Consider the following 22,174-nt stretch of genomic DNA (forward strand, 5'->3'; position numbering starts at 1 on the left):
GGGGCGCGCATGGAGAGGGGGAGGGCATCACAACGAGCAGCTCCATTGCCAAACGCGCAGAGCGACAGCGAGCAGGTTGCGAGATGAGCGGCACGCTGGACCCGACCGTGCAGTATGAGCTACTGGAGCGCATCGGCGGCGGCGCGTTCGGGCAGGTCTACAAGGCGCTGAACGCCCAGACGGACGAAGTGGTGGCCGTCAAGATCATCGACCTCGAGTCCGCGGCCGACGAGATCGAAGATGTGCAGCAGGTGACGGCAATTCTCTCCTGTAGCGGGCTGTTCATTGCGCTGTGCTGACTGGTGGCCGGCGTGCATGTGGGGGGCAGGAGATCCACGTGCTGTCGCAGTGTTCGTGCGACCAGCTCACGACCTACTCGGGCTCGTTTATTGCGGGGACCAAGCTTTGGTGGGCCACGTAGTTGTTGGCTGGCTGCATTTGTCAGTTGATGCACAGACTGACGGCAAGTGGTTTGTGGTGTGGTGCAGGATCATCATGGAGTTCTTGTCGGGCGGATCGGTGCTGGATATTATGCGCAATGGCCCGCTGGACGAGGCGTTCATCGCGATTATTCTGCGCGAGCTGCTGAAGGGGCTGGAGTACCTCCACTCGGAGAAGAAGATCCACCGCGACGTGAAGGCGGCGAACGTGCTGCTGAGCGGAGATGGCCACGTGAAGCTCGCGGACTTCGGTGTCACGGGTCAGATTACAGAGACGATGACGAAGCGCAACACTGCAGTAGGGACACCGTTTTGGATGGCACCCGAAGTCATTCAGGAGTCCGAGTACGATTTCAAGGCGGATATCTGGTCCTTGGGAATTACTGCGATTGAGATGGCGAAGGGAGCGCCTCCACTTGCAGAGTACGTGGATTTTCGTACTAGTTTGTTAGTAGGTGTTGTGCTAACGTCGGGCTGTTGTTCCTTTTGCGCTGGAACAGCATCCACCCCATGAAAGTGCTGTTTATGATCCCGACGATGGACCCGCCTGTGCTGGAAGGCAGTTTTTCGCCCCGTTTCGCCGATTTTGTTGCTAGTTGCTTGCAAAAAGCCCCCCAAGATCGGCCGACTGCGTCCGATTTACTACAGCATCCGTTCATCCGGTCTGCGAAGCATATCTCTCACCTTACAGAGCTTTTGGACCGGAACCAGTTGGAAGATCAGCAGCAAGATCGCCAGGGGACCGGACACACGCAGACCAAGGAAAGCGGCTTCAGCAGTGGCCATTTTGAAAACGGATTTGGCAGCGACATGGACAAAACGTATCGCCCTCCATTAAGTGGAGGTCGTGATGACACCTTGCCTTCTTATGGACAAAGAGATAGTGGTAAATGTCATGCGCGAGATGCGTCACTGGGCAGTGGCTGGGACTTCAACACTATCCGTTTGTCGTCCACCAGCCTCCAACAAGAAATGAAGGCTCAAGCTGAGGCTGCGGCAGCGGAGGCAGCAGCTGCTGCAGCTATTGCAGCAAATAGTGCCCGTGATGTTTATGATGGCGCTCATGCAGGAAATGGAGTCAGCGATGAAGACCAGCTTTTAACTGGTGACTCAGCTAACCCGAATATTAACGCGACGGCGACTGCAGCAATCGACTCGATGTCGACTTTAGCGACCCCACTTCACGAAATGGAACATGAGGAAGATGACGTACAAGAAGATGAAGCGTTCACCACCATTGTGAAGCCAGCAATCAGCGAGGTACTGGAACGCGTTCTTAATCCTCCCAACATTGGGTTCATGTCACCCACACATCGCGAGGCTGCAGAAGCTGCCACGGAGGTGCAAGAAGATATCCTCTTCGAGCTGCTGCACGTGTTTGACAACGTAAGCCAACACAAAGGCCTGCTCCGGCAAGTGCTGCGGAGCCTGGCTGACTACACCAATGCTGCAATGCCTCCAGTCAACGCTAGCTCAAATGGAAGCTCAGCGCGTCCCCCGAAGTTGTCCTAGTTGTTTGCTGCAACGTCCATTTGCTTGGTTTTCTCAGAACAACTAAACTACTTACAATCAAAGAATGCTTTGATATCGACGGTTGATTTTGGTACGATATTGCGTCACTCACTGTATGCACTACGTAGGTGATCTACGATCGATCACCGGGTTTTTCCAATCAGCTCTATCTCATTCTAACGAGCTTCCCTGCGCTCTAGCACTGCTCCTTACTTCCAAGCACCTTGTCTTGACTTGCTGCTGGCTGTTCGCGCTGGCAAGCTGGAAACGGACCTTGCTGAGCCCAGAGAGCTCGTACGCTTGCTACTCCTGGGGCTAGGCTCAGTGCCGGTCACATTGCTCGTGGAGGTGCCAGACTGCAAGCGGGAACTTGTAGAACGGCGAACAACCGTGCGTGCTTTGGTGATGCGAGTAGCGCTTGACGTTGGCGCGCTTGCTGGTCCTGCTGCAGCGTCACTGTCCTGCTGATTGTTGCCTGGTGTGGATGAAGGGCGTGAGCTCTTCGTCTTCTTCATAGGCGGCGACGAGACCGGCAATCGAGGGATGAGAGATGACGTGCTGCGTCTCCTGGCTTCGGTAAGCAGTTGACGGAGCTTCTTGATCTCTTCTTCCCGTTCAAGCAGCAATTTCTGTTGTGCCTCTTGCTGCGAGGAGGACACACGAGACTTGGCACTTTGTTGTCGAAGCAAACGTTGAGCAGCTTCACGCTGTTCTGCTTCTTTTTGCTTCGTTTCACGCTCCGCCTTGAGCTGACCACTGAGATCGTCCACGAGCCGTTTGAGCGATTCGTTTTGTGTCTTCAGGCTTTCATTCTGAGTCTCCCATGACTTAAGCCGGCTCTGCAGCGCTGCCGACTGTTTTTCCGACTGGTTCTTCTGGTCGCGTTTCTGAAGGAGAGGAGGCATCGGAACCATTTCGTGAGAACACATGCCTCCCCGCATGGAATGCAGACCGACAGCGACTTACCAGAGCAACCACAGACTGTTGTGACTGCATATACTTCCTCTTCGAGATCTGCATCTGCTGTTTCAACGACTGTAATTCAGCGAACGCCTTCTTCGCGGACAATATATCCTTTTTGTTCTTCACAATTTGGTTCCTGCCCACCACAATATTCCGCACACGCTCCGCTAGCTGAAGCGAACGGAAGGTCTCGCTGGCGTTTTCGATGGTCGGGCCGACGTTTACAATCATCACCGTCTTGCACGATGAATTCAGAACATCCTGCAGCAAATATGTGAGTTTCGAGTTACGGTACGGAACGTGCGCCATCTTCTTGTCCAGTGCCTCCATCACATCGGCAAGGGCCGAAAGGGACTTGTTGATATGAGCGGCTTCGCGAAGCATATCACCGCTCACATTACTCTTCTTCACACGCTCCGAACCGGCCAGATCCACAAGGTAAAGTTTGCCACATCCCTCTTCGTCCACCTCGATGTCCGCAGAATCCTTGTCGCCATCATCACTCTCTGGGCGGCGCTTGGAGATTTGCACAATAACGATGCTGTGCGATCGACTACTGTGCATGTTCGAGTTGGTTTTACCTGTGACACGGTTGGTTTGTGCATTACGCAAGACGTCAATAGTCTGCTGAGGAGAAGACACAGTCGCCATCGTTAGATCAGGAACACAGATATCTCCAGTCGACGAATCGTGGCGAATTTCCAGCGACTTCGGGTTCGTTGTGTTGATCAAATCGCGCAGAGAGTCGTTGTAGATTTCCAGTACTCCTACTTGAACGTGGTAGGTAGACGAGTCCGTAACGGTATGCAAGCCGTTCATTTCGTCGTCCTGGTCCCCGTTATTGTCGGGCTCAGGCGCATAAATCGACCCTCGCAATTGAACCGACTGGAAGAGGTGGCTGATGATTCGATAGTTCAGACCCGGGTCACTAGCAGTTCCTTCCATTGTGTACGTTTTTCCCGAACCAGTTTGTCCATAAGCAAAAATGCATGCTTTAAAGCCGTCTACAACAGACTGTGCGATAGGCTCCACTTCGCGGAACACGTCGTTTTGAGTCTCTTCCGGGCCCAGAATTCGATCAAATGTAAACACTTTCCACGAACTGTTGTTCGCCAAAGTCTCCAAGTTGCCATTGCTGACCATTTGTCCATCCGCATCACTAGAAAACGAACGATCAGGTCGGATATCCATAGCGGCCAAGTCCGACTGATTCACCACGTTAACTGCCATCTTAGAACCCCACGACTTCTCTAGCTCTTCATTAATGACCGGTCGCACGCGACAGAACACTTGGATATTGCCACAAACAGTTTGCAACCGGGAGAGCAACGATGCGTTACGGGTTCGTTCCGCGAGATACTTACGGGCAAGCTGCTCAGGCGTGAAGTTTACTTGCAGCACGTCAGCTGAAACACGCTTTGAAGGAACGACACTTGACGCCATTCCTTCTTGGTTTCTCAGCCGAGCGTTCTCCGCCGAGAGAGAGTTCAATGACGTCCGCATCGTCTGAATTTCCATCATCAGGCGCTTCGATTCAGCCATTTCCTTATCGGAAATAGATGACACCGTGGAGGCCGTCGATACAGCAGATGCACGCTCGAGTTCCGAGGTTCTCTTAGTTGCCTCGTCTAGTTGCTTCTGCAGGTCTGAGTTCAAGCTATGCAATTCCTCCACTTCACGGCGGTTTTGAGATATTTCGCCCTTGCCAAATTGCAGCTTGCTTTCGAGCTCGCGGCGTTCCTGCACGCTTTCCTCCAGCTTCCTTGTCAGAGTCTCAAGTTGATCCTTCAAATCGTCCTCGGTATCACCCTCTTGTTCTATCTGAGCCTTCAGTTGACGCTCACTCTCAGCTAAATCATCACACTGAGACCTCACCGTTTCCAGCTCCTCCTTCAAAGCGCTCATTCTCCTCTCCTTCTCCTCCAGCTCGTTGCGCATATTTTCACGTTCGTTCGTAAGCTCGATGCCCCCATCATTGACCGTCGCCATTTCGGACTGGAGTTTCAGTAGCGACTCGCGCAGCTCTTCAATTTGTTCATCACGAGTTCGAATATCCTGAGACTTTTCAATCAGTTCGTCCGTCATCTCCGTCATCTCAGCCTCCATCGCCTCCATGTGAGCAAGACTCTCGCGGAGTTGCTGAGCCTCTGCTTCAGCGGCAGATCGAGCATCCGTCTCATCCTGCACACGCGAAGACAGCGCTTCGATCTCCTCGCGGAGTGACTCAATCAGCACTTCACGGCTGATCTCGTCGCGCTCGTGCGATGTGGACTGGCGCAGCGAGTTCTCATTGTAGCTCGAGTCGTAATCGTCGTCGTCTTCCTCTGACTGGCTCCGGGTCGTGGCCATGCTGTCATTGCCCGAGAACGTGTCCGACGCCGCCGTCGCGTCCTCGTACTTTTGCTGCACTGCGTACAGCTCCGACTTGAGGTCCATAATCTCAGTACGGAAGCGCTCCGTGGCGAGCTCGTGCTCGCGTTGCAGCTCCTCCTGGTCGCTGAGCAGGAACACCTTCTCCTCCATCTCGCGCTCCATCTTGTGTCTCAGGTCGGACTCCGTGGCCTGCAGGACGCGCACCTGCGTCTCCAGGTCGTCCTGCTGCTGCTCGAGCTTGCGGCACGCGGCCACCGAGGCCTCCAGCTCGGCGCGCGTGGCCTGCAGCTCGTCCTCGAACTGGCGCGTCTGGTCCAGCGCCTCCTCCAGCTTGCTGCGCGCGAGCTGCAGGTCGCGGTCGAGGTACTGGTTCTTGCTCAGCAGGTGCGAGTTGCGCTTCTCCACGCGCGACAGCTCCTGCTCCAGCTCCTGCTCCAGCTCGTGGCTGGACTGCGTGTACTCGTCGAACTCGTCCTGCATCTGCTTGAGCTCCTGCGTCTTCTTGCGCAGCTCCTCGCGCAGGAACACGACGCTCTCCTCGTCATCGGACCCGCTCTCCATGGCGGCGAGCGCTTCCTGGAAGCTTGAGACGAGAGCCCCGGCAGAGGGAAGACGGGTAAAGGCAGGGAGGCTTCTCCCTTCTTTGCTAATGCCGTGCGTGCGTCCCAGTGCGTGCAGTCATCCGGCCGTTGGAACGGCGCTCCCGCATAGGTACGAATGCGCCCGAATCAGAACCGGTAAATAACCGGTGTTATGGGTCCATTTTTACGTGGACCACTCCGTTTGAAGATGGGTACGTCAGCGAGCCGCTGATTGGTCGGCGCTGTTCAACGGATCCAAGATTCAAAGCGACGGTCGTTACCGCAGAACGAGACTCGCGCCGTGGCCCCGACTCTCTCCCTGAAGATGCACCTCGCTTTGCTGCTCGCCGTTGCGGCGGCCTTCCCCGCGGCAGTGGCGGCCGGCCCGTACGACGGCTGGGCGCCGCACCGCTACTGCAACGCCATGGAGGGCATCGAGGCCACGCGCATCCCGCCGCTCACCCCGGAGCAGGCGGAGCTCGTGGAGTCGCTCGAGCAAGTGCAGATCATCGCCCGCCATGGCGCCCGCGCGCCCTACGCGAAGCTCTTCTGCTGGGACTCGCACAAACACAACCCCATGGACGCCGAGTGGGACTGCACCACCACCTCCGTCTCAGTACGTGGCAAGCGGCTCGTATTGACTTTTAGTTCCTGCATTGGATGGTAGTTTTGACGCCGGTGCACTACGTTGTGTAGTCCCAGGACATTAACCCGAAAGAGAAGTCGAAGGGCTTTGGACGCTTGTACCGCAAATCGTACATGGGTGGACACAACATCCTCAAGGGAGACTGCGTCATCGGGGGTTTGCTCCAGCTGGGACGCCAGCAACACAAGACCAACGGAGAGTGCGTCAACGCGCTTGAGTTGCGTGTACTATCCGCCCGCAGCTATGTTAACATTCTCTTACGTGCATCATTGCGCAGGTTTCTTCGTGACGCCTACGTGGGCGGTGGCCCGCTGAAGCTCTTCCCCACTGCGAACTTGTCGGTAAGTCGCGCTCGGTTCGAGCAAGACGCTATAGTCTGAACCATGGTTTTGTGCTGACCGGTGTGGACTCGCTATACCTATGCTAGCATCTCGAGTTGAACGAGATTTATCTACGCAGTGACGACCAAGAGAGAACGTTGGGGTCTGGCCAGGCTCTAATTGACGGACTCTTCCCTGTCGACGGAACACTGTCACTTGAGCTTCACCGCATGCTGTCCTGGGATGTGGCAGATATCTCTGTGGACTACATCAACGCCAACGAGAACATTTGCCCGTTCATGGGACACATCGGACAACTTTCCAACGAGTCGCCAGAATTCTGGAACCACCTCCGAGACCCGGCCACCGTCGAGATCGAACACCACTTTCATGACCTAGTGGGAAATTTCTCGTGGGGATCAGCGTTGGAGTGCCTCAGCACCGCCCGCTGCAACGATCTTGAGCTGCCGGCGGGTATCGACGAGGAGACCTTCACCAAGACCTACCACGAAGTCGAAGTGCGCCAGGGTATCTTCCTCACGTACAATGATTCGTGGTACGCAAAGGTTGCTATGCAGCCGCTTGCCCACGATATGCTCACGCGGCTAGATAGCGTGCTGAATGGTGACTCGGACGCGTACAAACTATCCGTCACTATGGGTACGAACGACTTGAACCGCTCGCTGTTGACCTTAGGCTCGTTGCTAACATGTTTCGTTTCCCCACTGCAGCTCACGACTCAACCATTATGCCGTTCCTGGCTGCCTCAGTTAAGGAGAACTGGGATCGCACCTGGACTCCCTACGCCGGCATGCTGGTGATTGAAGTTTACAAAACCAAGAGTGGTTCCCACGCTGTTCGAATGATCTTTCACGGCGAGACTCAACAGCTCCCTGACTGCCACGACAGTACGTGACGCATACATCTCTGCTACTTGATGTGGGGTGATATGCGCTCACGCTCTCGCTATTTTTTGTGCCACCGCAGCCCTGTGTGACATCGAAGAATTCTCAAAGGCCTTCGAGTTCGCGCGCAACGCACGCACGGAGCATGACTGCAAGCTGCCCAAAAAGAAGAACAGCAAGAGCCACCCTTCCTCGAGTTTGATGACGACGAAGGCGGATGGCGAGACACGATTCAAGGCGTCCGACTATATCGGGAGCTGCCTGCTCTTGGGTCTGGTCGGCGTTGCTGGCCTTCTCGCCCTACGTGCTAAGGCTCGCCGCAACCGGCAGCGTCAAGCGCGCCCCGGCGACGAAACCGTCTCCCTTCTTCCTTAACTCTGATCGCAAACCGTGGCGCCACTGTAGAATGGAGCGATAAAATAAGCTCGCATCCTGCTGCATCGTAAATATGTTGCAATGCTGCTCAAACAGTAGATGTGACTTCAACCTATTTTCAGTCTGCTGACGTACGTGTACCGCAATTTCGGTACATATTCTCAAACAGAAGCCGTAAATTACGACTCCTAATCGTGGGGTGGCGAAGACCTGGTCATGCTGGCGACGAGAGTGCTTCGCCGCGGGCGCTTCTGCGCGTACCACACAGCCAGCCTCTATGGCAGTGGGGGCTCTGTACTTTTAGCCAATGGGTGTGGCCCTCGACAACAGCAACGGCGGTTCCTGAGCGGCGGCATGGACGCCTTCATGGAGTTCGAGCGAGAAATGGCACTCAAGCGTCGAAACGAGAATGTGCGTGCACCCGAGTGCGATGCTGTGCGTAATGTATACGTATTGATGCTGACGTTACTCCGCTATTGTTGCGACGACTGTTTGCTGCTACGTTCGCGATTAGCCTGAGCGATTCGTGCCGGTAGGTCCCTTGACTCCTCCTGAAAAGCCTAAGGACGACGAGTGCTGCCACTTGGATTGCCCCAATTGCGTGCTCCTAGTCTATCAGGTTGGTTGGTGTTGCAGATGATCTTGCATGGGAATACTCAGCTGACTCTTGTACGTCCTCGCACACGTGCCTATGTCCAGGAGAAGCTCTTGGAGTACGAGCTCAGTCTTCGAAGTCAAAAACAAAGGGAGAAACCTGAAGCTCCTGCACCAAAGTACGATCTGTCATTCTACTCGAGCAAGGACGACAAAGAGCTATCAGATACACGTCGAGAATTGCTTGCAGAAGCCGATCGACCGGTGTTCGAAGTCGCTGCGAACGAAGTGATCAGCGCGCCGCACCAAACTACTGACGGGGCGTGGCGGTCGGTACGCCACATTGACCTGCATATCCGTGAGGACCAAAAGGAACTTGTGAGCGAGCAGGCTTCCAACATCGGCGTATACGTTCCAAATGACCTGTCAGAGGTGGAACGGATGCTGGTTCACCTGCACGTGGAGGACCCCGAAGTTGTTTTCACTGCTGATCTCCTTGCCGACGCGGAGGATGATGGTCAGCAGAAGTCTCTGCTTCAACAACAAGCCCAGGCGCAGCGTCCATTTGCTCAGGCTGGAACTGTGCGCGATGCGCTGGCATGGACGTTCGACCTGGTCTCGACTCCACGTCCCAGCTTTCTACGCAGTCTCGCTGCGTACGCTTCAGATGAAAACGACATTGCAGCGCTGATGGCGCCCCAAACAGCTGAAGCCATCCAGTCCGAAAGGTAAGAGTGAGTTATTTCTTGCTCATTTAAGTACCTTAGTACTAATATCCTGTCTTGATCCGCGTAGACCCCACCAGCACGCGACCATCGCCGACATTTTTGATCGCTTCCCCTCGGTGCGCTTGAGCTTCGCCGAGTTTTTCCAGATCGCGCCGTCCAATGCGCCACGATATTATACAGTTTCATCGTCTCGGCAGTTCGTGCCTGACACCGTCTCGATCACGCTGGGTCTGCGGAAGACGGACGCGCGGCCGCTTCCACGGTGTTCTAGCTATCTTGCGATGCTGAAGCCGGGCGACAGCATCCGCGCGTCGTTCTACCAGTCTTCATTCGTGTTCCCGTTCCAGGATCACCGGCCGATCATGCTCATCAGCGCTGGCACTGGGATCGCGCCGTTCCGCGCATTTTTGCAAGACCTTGAGCACGAACACGACACCTCGCCCCACCAGCACCGGCCCGCATATCTATTCTACGGCTGCCGAGAGAAGAGCGTGGACTTCCTGTATGCGGCGGAGTTCGAGAGTGCTCGGGACTCGGGCGTACTAGACCAGCTGCATGTAGAGTATTCCGGCGACGACGGGAGGCCAAAGCGGGTGCGTATTATGTCGCAGCAGTTGCGAGTAGCCCCCTCCAAGCATATTCAACTAACGCGCGTTGGCACTCGTTCTTTTGTACTTGGTAGTATGTCCAAGACGCACTGCTGGACCAGAGCGAGCTCGTGGCGCGCCACCTGCTCGTGAACGAAGGCTACATCTACGTGTGCGGCAGCTTGGCCATGGGCCGCGCCGTTAAGAAGGCCATCGCCGCGGCTCTGCTCCGGCACCCGGAGTACTCAGACGGCACGCTCGCGACACAGCAAGACGCCGAGCATGTCGTGGCGCAGAAGCTGGCGGGCCAGCTAATCGTCACGGAGCTCTGGTAATACAGTAGCGGCGGCGACGAAGAACAGCAGTGGCCGCTCGATCGATCGGCCGGTTGTCATTCCGCCCTGCGACTTGACTTAAGTTGTACACTTGAGACGGACCAGCCCGTCGCGTCTTTGCAAAGTGAAGTTGACCCCGCGTCCGGCTCACGTAAGAGAGTTTGGAGGCTCCAAGTTGGAGCACCGTAATACAATAGACAGCTTGCTTTTCGCTCTGTCGCCACGTCATACACGTTGCGCACAGGGGCTCCGTGCCATCCCTGCCTGCCACCCTTCAGGGCTCGCTCTAAGTGCCCACGGCCGGCCAGCCCAAGCAAGCAACCGGGTGACATTTCTCGCGAACGGCTCGTTAACGTTAGCTTAATTTTCGGCCGAAGGCCCAGCTCAGCTGCAACTTGCAGCCTGCAAGCGATCATTTGCTGCCGCTGGGGCAGCGGCCCGCAAGCCTGCCCCCACTCCTACGTCGGGATCGCTGCCGCTGCTGCTTGGATGGCATCCAAGCGGCCAATGGATGCTCGGCTCACAAGAAGCGCAAGCGAGTCGCTTGAAGCGACGCAAGCTGCGGCGGCTCCGTCTCACCTCGGTCAACAGTGACTCAACACGCGCCGCCAAGCGGAACAGCAGGCAGCGCCGCCGTCTGAGTGCCGATTGATCCGAGCTCGAATGCCGTCCTGCAATCACGGACGCCGGCCAATCAGCGCCCGCAGCGAAAGTTCAGCGAGTCTTACCGCTAGCTGAGGCTAGGGCGCCCGTAAACGGCCCTGTCTCAATGGGCCTGCCCAATTTCGCCGAGCCCAAATTGCCCAAAGTCAGTTCAGCGCTAACGGCGAGGCTAACATCGAGGCTACTACCAAAGCCTGCCTGCTGGGAAGCCAACAGCCAATACACGTGGTCGACCTCCCTTTGGATGGTACACTTGGCTCGGCAGATGGCAGCTCCAGCCACGACTTCCACCTCTTATACGTACTAATAAGAAGATCGTCGAAGCCGCCAAGCAACGCTGCCACCTGCTTACCTCATTCTTGCAAATTGCAATTTTCAGCCGCCATATGCAGGAAGCTGGTTTGTCGCGAAGGACGGTGTTAGGCTTGTCTCGAAGGGAAAGTGCAATGAGGTGGGTTTGCTTGTAGCTGCAGCTTTTCATACTTGGGTATTGTTTCAGAGCCATCTGCTTGAAATGAACAAAGGGAAGGACAACTTCACGCAATCTGCTGGAATGAACAAACAGGCAATTGTTTATCTGAAGCTCTGAGGAAGCTGTGTAGGCTGGCAGTTTGTGGTTCTACTGTGTCCTAAGTATATACCTGCTTCTACATGTACATTGAGGGCTGGCCGAATATGTATATCCGCGTATGCTCTCAGTTCTAGCAGGCCTTCTATACAGAAAGTTAGCAAAAAGGTTAAGCTAAAACAGTGTGCCGTTTCCGGCTTAATGATGCTATTACCCCCAATACCATATTATGGATGGGTAGACATGAATCTTGTCATGCTATGCTCGAGAGTTGCAGGCACCTGCAAGCCGCTAATAACGAGTATGCTTTGTCTCTGATGACACCTCAGTGAGGTGCAGCCAATTTCATGGTTTTGGCTGTACTATCCGGCTGCTTGGGTTTTGCACCGCGTGCGGGGATTGTAAGACGTCGTCGTCGTTGTTGTTTGTACCGTACGCTTGCCGACTTGGAGGTCGAAAAGCAAAAGGCTGTGCCTCCATTTTTCGAGTCGAAGGACAACACGTGTAGCTCGCTGATGGCGGGCACTCGCGATACAGACCACCAGCCGATGTGATCGTACGGCCTGAGAAATGGGCCGACCAAATGGATTGGCCCATTCGGCCCGTCGCTGCGCGCTTTTCCATCTCATCTTTGATCTTGTCTATCCCTGAGCGGGGCGCCGCGCTGAACATTCTGCATTTGGTCGTCCGAGTCCCACGGCGGGTAACTGCAGGGAGGAAGAGCGAGCAGGCGGCGCGCTGAGGCAGGCGCCATTGTCGCTTTGCCCCGGGAGAGCCCACTTTTCAGTTTGCACCGCTCAGGTCAGGACGGTCTCGATGCTCTCGGTCATGTCGGTGAGCAGCAATAACAGCAGCAGCAGCGCCAAGCCCAAGAAGGCGCGGCTCCGGAAGCGCCTGCGCGCATGTCTCCCGCACTTCCACGCGTCAGCGCCCGAACAGGAGGCGGCGGAGGCGCCCGAGCAGCTCGGCAGCGAGCCCGACGCCAAGTTGCCCTCGCGCGTCAGCGACCCCACGCCCGGACGCAGCACGGGCGCCGCGGACACCACCAACCACTCGTGGTCCGACACGGAGGACATGTCCCCCGTCTCTATTAAGCCGCGTCGATCCCTGCTCAAGCGCCGCCAGAACAGCTCGTCCCCGTGTTCGTCACCATCTTCAGCTTCCTCGTCCTCGTCCACTTCCTCAGCCTTCTCCGTTGCCCGGAAGGGCGTTACGTACGGACTCGACGGCGCACTGGTCTCCTGCCGCTTCTGCGAGATTCTCGAGTCGGGCGACGAGCCCTTCCTGTACGAGGACGAGGACGTGGTTGTCTTCCGCCCGCTGGCCCCCGTGGTGGTCAGCCACATTCTGGTGGTGCCGCGCCGCCACATCCGCAACGTGAACAAGCTCACGCCCGACGACGCGGCGCTGCTGCGCCGCATGCGCGAGGTCGCCGCCATGGTGCTTCGCGAGATGCCACGCCCTTCAGTCGTGCTGGCCCCTTCAAAGGCAGAGAGGGCCCACGACGCCGCCGAGGACTGCACGGACAATGACGACGACTCAGAGGCGGACTTCAAGTTCGCGTTCCACTCGCCTCCGTTCAACAGCATCGACCACGTGCACATGCACGCCTTCCGCACGCGCGACGGCCGTTTCGGCTGCGTCGGCTCCATCAAGTACCGCACGGAGACCTGGTGGTGCCGCTCGTTCGACGAGGTCATGACCCGTCTCGGTCTTCGCAGTCGCAAGCAGCGCGGCAGCGACGCATCGACGGTCGAGTCGGTCACGCAGAGGAACGAGCGCCGTCGGAGGCACCACGCGAGCCACCCACCCTGCGGCAGCGAGGTCCACTCGGACGGATCCATGGTCTTGACGTCCGTCGAAAGCCTGGGTTAACTTAGTCGTATGTAGAGAAGGAGGCGGGCTCGCCTCCTCACTATTTAAGGTGCTCGTCACCACCATCAACCAACGGCATCTTCTGAGTGCAGGAAGATCGACTATTCTCTCATCATTCTCTTATCAGTCGAGGCTCTTTTGCATCCTCTACTACGCCTTAGTTTTCGTTGAGTGTGCCCCCCACTACAAATCCCGTTGACGGCCTTCGTTCCGGTGTGCCCGCTTGCTTTCAGCTGAGCGTGAAGGCCCCACGCTTTGCAGTTACCGCCGGCTCATAAGTTTCCTAGTGCAAGATCGCAGCGTTGTCGGTGCGCCTTTGAGGAGCGCCGCTCTCAGCTGCCGCCTTCTCCAATTTGATCGCTTGCCATGCAGCCAGGATGTTGCTGTGCCCAGCGGGATTCAGGTGCCGTTTGTTCATGGTGGCGCCGAGCGCCCTTACTGCGCCAGCATGGATTGCATCCACATCCTCCATGCTTCCCGTCTCAGCGGCAGCTTCCAGTAGCATCGAAAAGCTAGCGACTGGCAGCACGTAGTTATCACGACGATCCCTTGCAGCCTGGTGGTAGCCTTCGATGACGGCAGCCTGCCTCCGTTTCCTTGTATCCCCAATGTCGTCCATTTCATTTCCGCAAAGCACTGGTATCACCAGGCGTAGCACAGCCTTGTTAGGTGCGACATTGCGCCGGCGCATGTCCTCCCAGATCTCCATAAAGTCATCCGCTGAAAACATTCCATCGTCCGTGCTGATGGCTTTGCTCATGGCGCCAAAGATTGTTTCATAGTCAAGTGATCGGACGGGTATTCCGTCCGACTCAAGTTGGTCCAGCGCGACGACAACCATGCCCAGCTCTTGCGAAGCTAAGAGGATTCGCAGCACGTCACGCACCGTGCGTACTGGATCGAAATTGACCTCACGAGCTCTCTCTAGGGATCGCATAAAATCTTCTTGATGCTTCGCGGCATTTTCAATCCCGTTCGAGGCTTCCAGAGCTTCAGCGATCTGCCCCGATACCTGCTTCAGAAGGCCGAGCGCAGCTTTTGCATCTTGATATTGCTTAAAGCGAGTAAGCGCATCTCGGACACGATAAATCCGAAAGCCCTGGACTTGCATAGCCAAGAAGGCCTCGTACACCATACGACTGTCTCGCTGCTTGCCCTTACCGCCATATAGGCCGACTATGCGTGACAGAGCATACTTGAAATCCCCACGCACACAGAGGAATCCACGTAGCAAAGAGCGAACTTTGGTAATCTCTTGGTTCTGCGAGTAGGCCTCAATCGCCATATCTGCTAGCCAGGCTGGGACAATAGTTGGCTCTTCGCCAGGAGCATTAGCCTCCTTCATTCTATCTCCAGACATCATATCGTCGATCACCGGCAATAAGTACGAGTTCACGATAGCAGCAGCCTGGGCAAACTTGCGCGAGTCAAGCAGCTCGCGAAGTAGCGGCTTGTCTGCCTCTTTTGTCCGTTTTTGATTGCCAAGCTCCACTTCCCCTTCCTTTCCATCCCCGACACCGGATATTGACGGTATCAACATGAACGGTGTGCCGTGCAGATGCTGCTGGTTACGAGCGATAAGGGCATGCACGCGGTCATTAAATTGCACACCATTGTCGCGCATTTCTTTGAGAATGAGCGCCATTTCATTCGTAGGCGCGCCCCCGATGCCCAGTTCCTCAATGATCTCCAGCATCGTTGGATACTGCAGCGGCTGCATCTTTAGGCCAAAGCGACGACGGTTAGCCAAAATTGCAAGTGCGTGTTTTGGCCGTGAGTTTGCGCGGCACACCAGCATCAACTTCATGCACGTCTGCGCGGACAAGCGGATTTGAGACTTGCGGTAGAAGTCGAAAGCCGCGTCAGGCTCTCCCGCGATTCCCAAACTCGTGATAATGCGGTTCATGTCAGCCTCATGCCATTTCCGTTTATCCTGTGGGTTCAGTTTTTCCGCGGCTGCCAACACGGTCTTCACATCGCCATTTTGAGCTTGGGCGACCATCACGCGGCTGACAATTTCGACCGAAGGCTTAACGCCCTTCGTTTCCATCTCGCGCATGAGCATCTTCATTCCCAAGTAGTCCTCGAGCGCGATAGCGGCGCTAATCCCAAACCGGTAGATGATTTCAGGCGGGACCTGACCATGTTCAGGGTCGTATCTGGTCATGGCACGCTCGAAAATCTCACGCATCCTCTGCGGGTTCTTAAAATATGTGAGCATGTTGAACATTTGGCCGTACATCTCGAACCTCACGCGCTCCAGATAATGAATTTCCAGGTAGCTGAAGACGGCGCCTTGAAGCTTGCCGAGTCGACACAGTCGCGCAGCCTCGTAGAAGTCCTCGGCGATCTCCGGGGCCACCTTTGTAATGGCCGCGTCGCCGCTGAGCGCCTCCCAGACCAGGGGTAGAGTTTGCCGCACCTTGGACATCTCCGCAGGCCCGTAATACTCCTGCATCTCGACCCACGGCCGCCGCACCAACTCGCGCAGCTCGATGTCGCGTACTTTGATTCCATTGACGCGCGAGCCATTGCGAGCACTGGGGCCCGAAGTAAACGGCCGGCTTGATGCAAGCAGATACTGGAGACATGGCAGCGGTAGCGGACGGCGCGTCCGAGCACCGAGAACGCCCGCACGAGGCGCCACCGGCGAGCGGCGAGTCACTGCCGCCGAGCTCCTCGCCAGTCGGTGCCACATGGAACTTTGTAGAAAATTAGCCAATCAGACGACGGAGTGGGCTAGGTGGTCACTTGAGGGACTCACTTCGTGTGTCTTTCGTAAGGACGGCGGCGATACACTTTCTGTTTGTTTATCGTGTTTTTCTTTTTAAATCTCTAGCTGACTTTGCACTAGCTCCCGTTCTTCTCCTCACCTACCCGATGGCCTACGTGATGAGGGCCAAAGCTGTCTTGTCTATTGGTCTACTCCTCCTCATCCGCCTTCTTCTCCTTGCGCTCCCAGTGCTTCTGCTGCGACGCAACCATACTCGCAGTGATCTCGTCCATAGCCTCCTGTCCCAGCAGGGTCGTCATCCGGTCGCGAAGCACCAGTACCTGCTTCCAGAGTCCGTCCTTCTCGCACGTCTTCAGGGCCACGCTGTACATGGTCTTCACCTTACGCAGCGCGTGGACGTCGCCTCCCTGGCGCCGGAAGTAGGCGGCCTCCAAGTTGCCCTTGCCATTCTCGGCAGGAGCCACCTCCTTCAGGTTGCCCTTCTCGAAAAGACGAATGATGTCAAACGCCTTCATGGGGAGGTCCTTCTGGCGGGCCAAGTGCACCAAGTTGTAGGCATCCGCCAGTCCGACATTGAAATCCCGTTCTTCCAAGAGGGCGACCATGCTGTCGACAATATCCACCTTTTGTGCTTCCATAGCACTGCGCAATACGGCCACCGTAGCTCGATAGGTATATCCACCGCACACCTCGGGCATCGCCTTCGTGAACTGCTCGGCTTCTTCAACGTAGCCATCCTTGGCAAGCTTCGAGATCACAATAGTTACCCAGCCGCGCGGCACACCAAGATTCTCCTTGTCGCTCAAGGAATTAACCGCTTCTTCGTACAACGCCTTCACCTCCGCAATGTTACCCTCTTGTGCCGTGAACGTCAGCAACGTCTCGTAGCAAAGGTGTGGCAAGATATAGGTATCGTTCGGGTCGCTCTGAGCTTCGGCAAAAGCCTCCAGAAGCTCCAGGCGCTGCTGCTTGCTGGCACCAACGTAAGCGGGGCACAGATAACCCACAACAGCCCGGTTCACCTTCAAGCCACTACTCTTGAGGTCATTCAGCACTGTCTGGAAACTGGTAATGTCGTACAACACCTTTTGGTTCCTGTCCTTGTGGTTAGCGTTTCGCAAGTATTTACGCATTGAGCTCAGAATGGTGACGTAGTTAGCTGGAGTGGTCTTCAGGTCGCACTTCTCCATCTTGGTTAAGGTATCGAGTGCCTCCGTAACCCTGCCACTCTCTGCCAGCGTCTGCAGAACCAAGTTGATCACCTTGCCGATATTGAAGTTCACAAAGCGCGTCTGCCTCGAATTTTTGGTCACTTCATCCTCGTTCTCCTCGTCATCGTCAACAGCGGGTGTGGGGTCATTGTTGCCATCTTTGCCCCAATACGTAGCAAGCACTTGGTCGAATAGCTCTACGGCGGCGTCGGCATCGTGAAAGCGACGGAATAGAGTCAACATGTCGTCCACGCGGTAAACCTGAATACCTTGGAATAGCATTGCCTTGCCGGCCATGTAGCTCAGTTCGTCGCCGGTCTTGTTCTTCAACCTCAGGTAATGAGTGATGACCTCAGCCAGAGCATAGGCATACTTTCCGGGAACCACAGAAAATCCCTTCACCAGAGCGCTCACCTTCTCGTGCTGGTTCGTCTGAATGTACGCACGCACCGCGTCTCTGGCCACAGAAGGACTCACAAACAGGGCACCTTCAGGGATTTCGCCGTCAAAATCTTCCGACAGTTGGGATTCCTCCACCGGTTTCGCAATGGAGTCGACTAAGGCCGCCGCGTCGCTCGCTTGTCCTTGTGACAGCATTTCGCGAATGCGCGGGCTTAACGTAAAGCCTGCTGCCTTACTCTTGGTGGGATCAGCAACGAACTTTGTGTCCTTGAGAAACTCGGCGTTACGCTCGATGATGTTGCTCGTTCTGGTGTCAAATCGCACGTTGTTTTCAACCATTTCCTCCAGAATCTCCTTAATCTCGTCGTTGCGTTCCAGGGTCTCCAGGGTCATCATGATACGGTTGTATCCACGAGCATCAAGACGCAAGTCAAACTTTTTGCGGTTTGCCAAGATGTCCGAAGCCTGCTGCTTGCAGTTGTTGCTGTTGCAAACGCTCAGCAGCGCAATAAGTGTACCACCGTTCAGCTTCATGCTAGAGTTGCTGTAGAACTCGAAGGACTTGGCAGGTTGTTCAATGATACCCATGCTCAGGATGACACGATCAATGCATGACTCGTGCCAGTAGCCGATCTGAGGGTCCACCGACTCGTACAGTTCCTGCACCTTCTCGACGTCACCCCTGCGCGCATACGCCATCATGAGTCGCGACGTGATCTCGTTAGTGGTTTCATGGCCGGCATCGGTCATTTCCTGCCAGATCTTGACGGCCGCGTCCATGTCGTCATTCTGCAGGTACCCCACGATACCGAAGCGATAGATCATCTCCGGCACCGCCTTGAAGCGCGGCTTGGCGTTCTCGTAGATCTCGATGAGGCGCGTGGCGTTGTGTTTGCGCTGCAAGATGCGGAACACCTCCCCGTATACGGCGAAGTTGATGTGCGACGGGAATTTGTTCTCCAGGAAATCGAAGGCGTCCAGCATGACGGTCACGGCGCGCGTCTTCTGGGCCGCCGTGAACAAGTCGATGATCTCGTCGCTGGTGACGTCTTCGCGCGCGACGGCGGCCGACAGCTCACCCCTGAGCGCCTTGGCCACAAGACCGAGCTGACCGTTGCCCAGCTCGTCACGTAGATCGCGCGCCGAGCGGGTGAGCAGCAGCTCGCGATCCACACCGGCGATGCTGGTGAAGTGGCACTTGGCGCTGCCCAACTGCTGCAGCGCCAGCGGCGCGCGGGCAACAGGAAGGCGAGCGGCCTCGCTGCGCAGGTGGCGGAGCGCAGCTACACGACAGGCACGCCACATGATTCAACTGGAGGGAAGGGTCTACGCCGCTACCGTCGCTGTGCTGACGGGTCTGGTGGTGACCTCGTGGAGCTTTGCGCTTTGATGCGCTGCTCCCTGGTTGAGTGAGCGGTGGGCAGTGGTCCGATTTTTCACTAGGATTGAGTATGCCCAGGTTTGTGTACGCCACACAGCGGCGACACCGAAACGACGCGAGCCAAAGCGAGCTGCTACGATGGAGGAAGCGGAAGCTGGCGTGGCCGTGGCGCCTGTGGGCAGGATGCAGGTGCTGACCCCTCAGCAATTGTCGGCGCTAAATGAAGCCAAGGTTGGACAGCCATTGATGCGAGTATTGCTTGCTGGAAGTCGGCGCTCACCTCGCTGCGACTGCGCAGGTGATGATCCGCATGGATAATGAGCAGTACCTGCGAGACCACCCGGACGTGGCTAAGCTCATGCGAGCCTTGGTGCGCGGCATTCTCCGAAACCGACCGGCCAATCCCAACACTTACGCGTACCAGTTTTTCTCGAGGGACCGCGCAGCCATCCACCAAGACCTGGACGCGAAGGAATAGAGCTCAATGGACAACCAGGAGGTAATGCGACGACGAATCCTTTGCAGCAGCTCGGCCGCGTTTACGGCCCCCGACAAACGCGCTGGATGCAATATGAAAGCCTGGTGTATGGAAAAGTAAAGGCTTCCTATACACGTTACACCGCCGCACTCACGCTACCACCTCCTATCACGCCGTCAAAATTCAAAGAAGGCGAACGTATCCATCCTGCCTCGCCAGTCTCGTTATCCGCACAGGTAACCCTTCGCGCTCTCGCTACTTGGCGTGACATGTCCTTGTATTGTGTTCTCGCTCTGTTATCTAGGCCCCGCTCGCTCCTCTTCCCATCCCGCTACTTTGGCGGAGGCTGCATCTTGCAGAGCCGATCAATGACTGACTGCTGTCACTGATCGCTCAAAATGCATTCAGCACCTCCTCCACAGCAGCATCCAGCTGTGTTCTCTCTCAAGTTCCTCCTGTTCTCGGAACGAGGGGGTTTGGCCTTATCACGCGCTCGCAGTTTACGCGCTCGAGTCCGATACGCTGGTGATCTCGTCGGTGTGATGCGCTCCACCACGCAGCTTCTGCTCGGCCGCATCGCGCACGGGCTGGAAGTACGCGTGCTGCATGGCCTCCTTTGCTGTTAGTCGCTCTTGGTGGTCGTAACGCAGCAAGCCATCCAGGAAGTCGATGGCCTCAGGCGAAACCAAGTGCTTGTTCTCTTGTGTGATAAACTTCTCCCACGGCTTCTTCGTGTGCGTGCCCAGGATACCGTCGTACTGCGGGTCCAGCTCAAGGTCGTACGTCGTCAGGTAGTCGAAGAGCTCGTCCGTGCCCTTCACCTTGGCGATCTTGACCAGCTGGTCGCAATTGTCGTGGCCGTGGAAGAACGGCTCCTTGCGGAAGATCATGGCCGCGAACATGCAGCCCAGACTCCACATGTCCAGCGAGTAGTCGTACTCCTGCATGTCAACAAGCAGCTCCGGCCCCTTGAAGTAGCGGCTAGCCACGCGCACGTTGTACTCACGGCCAGGGTGGTAGAACTCGGCGAGACCCCAGTCAATCAGACGGAGCTGGCGCTTCTCGTGATCGATCATGACGTTGTGCGGCTTGACGTCGCGGTGCATGATGCCGTTCGAGTGACAATAGTCCAGAGCCTTAAGCAGCTCGAACAAGTAGTAGCGGATGTCGAAGTCGCTCAGCGTCGGGTACAGCGTCTTGAAGTCCGTGTTGTTCACGTACTCGGTCACCAGACTGGGCGTCTTGGACTGCGGGTCGCGCACCACGTCCAGCAGCTGCACGATGTTCACGCCTCCCGAAAGGTTCTGCAGAATCTTGATCTCACTATCAAATGGTAATAGTAGAGGGGGTGCATAACAACACACAAAGGAGTCACGACACAGTCAGTGTCTGGATGTCCAGAACCCCTCCACGAGCTTCCACGGACTGACGCACCGTTTGATTTTTTTCTTCTTGACAGGCTTGAGGATCTTGATGACGCAGCGCGAGTTGTTGGCCACGTTGTAGCCCTCGAACACCTCGCTGTACTTGCCGCGGCCGATCTTGCGGATCACCTCGTAGTTGTCTTGGTCTCTGTATAAAACGCAGGCAAACACAGGCGGTTGGTTAGCCACCGGGACGATCCACCCTGGTGATCAGACAACGGAGCAGCCCCCTCCGGTGTCCGGAAGCGCCGGCGTGACGCTCCTCACGCAGCAACCAGCGCGTCTTCCCCCTCCAAAGGGAAAGATTTCGGAGGGAGAGGGAGGAGGCGGGGAGGGGACTCCCAGACACGAGACAGAGAGACCAGGCACGCACCCCCAGGCCACATTCAGCGTCTCGTAGTCCCAGTACTCGCGCGGGCGCGTCTCGTTCACGTCGCAGTACACACGGGCGCGACTCATGGCAGCTCGCTCCTGGTAGCCGCCTGTTGGCCTTCTCTCGCTCGGCTGCGGCTGGCGCTTTCCTTCTGGGCTTCGGATTTGTATGGAGATTAGAGAGGGACCATTATCGACCAATCACAAGATTTTATTGACCACCAATCAGACCCGGTCCACGCGGTTCGAATTACAGCACCCTTCCAAAATTGACAGTGTGCACTACTAGTAGTACAGATACCGCTGAGAAACTTAGTCACACGATCAGCTAATACCCCCAGATATGTGAATAAATCATGTTAGGGAGGTACACGTAAACATGCACGCATTCACCCCCAGCCCTCGAAGTTTGAATCATCCCGCCAAAACGCCAACCAAATTCAGGCCACCTCTGTCTTCACACCACGACCGCCGCAAGCTTCCGCCTAATACGACCTCACACGCCCAACCGATGTACGCTGGTATAATAGCTGGATTGATGAGACGTGGGCGGAGGTAAGCGCCGATACCATTGCACATTGCTTTCGCCATTCTGGCGTGGTGACTTCTGATGATAAAGAAAACCAGCACTCCGACGACGTGGTAGGCATGGATCTTCGTCATTTCTAAAATGAACCGACTATTTTACATCCCCCTGAATATGTATG

General features: G+C 56.2%; 8 protein-coding genes across 8 annotated transcripts; 4 read left to right on the forward strand and 4 right to left on the reverse strand.

Moving 5' to 3' along the window:
* Positions 1–83: 83 nt before the first annotated feature.
* On the forward strand, positions 84–1,952 carry IUM83_12751 (STE/STE20/YSK protein kinase; the record flags this gene model as incomplete). The annotated part of the gene is made up of 4 exons (XM_067937395.1): positions 84–251; positions 329–408; positions 489–863; positions 941–1,952. The coding sequence occupies 4 exons, from the start codon at positions 84–86 to the stop codon at positions 1,950–1,952; spliced, it is 1,635 nt and encodes a 544-aa protein (XP_067790424.1).
* A 171-nt stretch (positions 1,953–2,123) lies between these two features.
* Positions 2,124–5,849, reverse strand: IUM83_12752 (kinesin-like protein; the record flags this gene model as incomplete). The annotated part of the gene is made up of 3 exons (XM_067937396.1): positions 2,124–2,136; positions 2,226–2,839; positions 2,919–5,849. The coding sequence occupies 3 exons, from the start codon at positions 5,847–5,849 to the stop codon at positions 2,124–2,126; spliced, it is 3,558 nt and encodes a 1,185-aa protein (XP_067790426.1).
* A 345-nt stretch (positions 5,850–6,194) lies between these two features.
* On the forward strand, positions 6,195–10,359 carry IUM83_12753 (Nitric oxide synthase; the record flags this gene model as incomplete). Its single annotated transcript, XM_067937397.1, has 11 exons — positions 6,195–6,485; positions 6,566–6,714; positions 6,793–6,856; positions 6,943–7,495; positions 7,567–7,743; positions 7,823–8,022; positions 8,446–8,526; positions 8,630–8,734; positions 8,815–9,437; positions 9,505–10,030; positions 10,120–10,359. 11 exons carry the CDS (start codon positions 6,195–6,197, stop codon positions 10,357–10,359), a joined length of 3,009 nt encoding a protein of 1,002 aa, XP_067790503.1.
* A 2,047-nt stretch (positions 10,360–12,406) lies between these two features.
* Positions 12,407–13,465, forward strand: IUM83_12754 (Histidine triad nucleotide-binding protein 3; the record flags this gene model as incomplete). The annotated part of the gene is made up of 1 exon (XM_067937398.1): positions 12,407–13,465. One exon carries the CDS (start codon positions 12,407–12,409, stop codon positions 13,463–13,465), a length of 1,059 nt encoding a protein of 352 aa, XP_067790406.1.
* A 620-nt stretch (positions 13,466–14,085) lies between these two features.
* IUM83_12755 (putative mitochondrial protein) lies at positions 14,086–16,163 on the reverse strand (the record flags this gene model as incomplete). The annotated part of the gene is made up of 2 exons (XM_067937399.1): positions 14,086–14,101; positions 14,194–16,163. The coding sequence occupies 2 exons, from the start codon at positions 16,161–16,163 to the stop codon at positions 14,086–14,088; spliced, it is 1,986 nt and encodes a 661-aa protein (XP_067790504.1).
* A 224-nt stretch (positions 16,164–16,387) lies between these two features.
* IUM83_12756 (Zinc-binding alcohol dehydrogenase domain-containing protein 2) lies at positions 16,388–19,117 on the reverse strand (the record flags this gene model as incomplete). Its single annotated transcript, XM_067937400.1, has 1 exon — positions 16,388–19,117. The coding sequence occupies one exon, from the start codon at positions 19,115–19,117 to the stop codon at positions 16,388–16,390; it is 2,730 nt and encodes a 909-aa protein (XP_067790430.1).
* Positions 19,118–19,331: 214 nt separating this feature from the next.
* On the forward strand, positions 19,332–19,671 carry IUM83_12757 (RIIa domain-containing protein 1; the record flags this gene model as incomplete). The annotated part of the gene is made up of 2 exons (XM_067937401.1): positions 19,332–19,424; positions 19,492–19,671. The coding sequence occupies 2 exons, from the start codon at positions 19,332–19,334 to the stop codon at positions 19,669–19,671; spliced, it is 273 nt and encodes a 90-aa protein (XP_067790428.1).
* A 500-nt stretch (positions 19,672–20,171) lies between these two features.
* Positions 20,172–21,554, reverse strand: IUM83_12758 (CMGC/CK2 protein kinase; the record flags this gene model as incomplete). Its single annotated transcript, XM_067937402.1, has 3 exons — positions 20,172–20,994; positions 21,106–21,243; positions 21,469–21,554. 3 exons carry the CDS (start codon positions 21,552–21,554, stop codon positions 20,172–20,174), a joined length of 1,047 nt encoding a protein of 348 aa, XP_067790408.1.
* Between the last annotated feature and the right edge of the window lie 620 nt (positions 21,555–22,174).

The sequence above is a fragment of the Phytophthora cinnamomi genome, assembly GCF_018691715.1.
Source record: "Phytophthora cinnamomi strain GKB4 chromosome Unknown Contig46, whole genome shotgun sequence".
NCBI lineage: Eukaryota > Oomycota > Peronosporomycetes > Peronosporales > Peronosporaceae > Phytophthora > Phytophthora cinnamomi.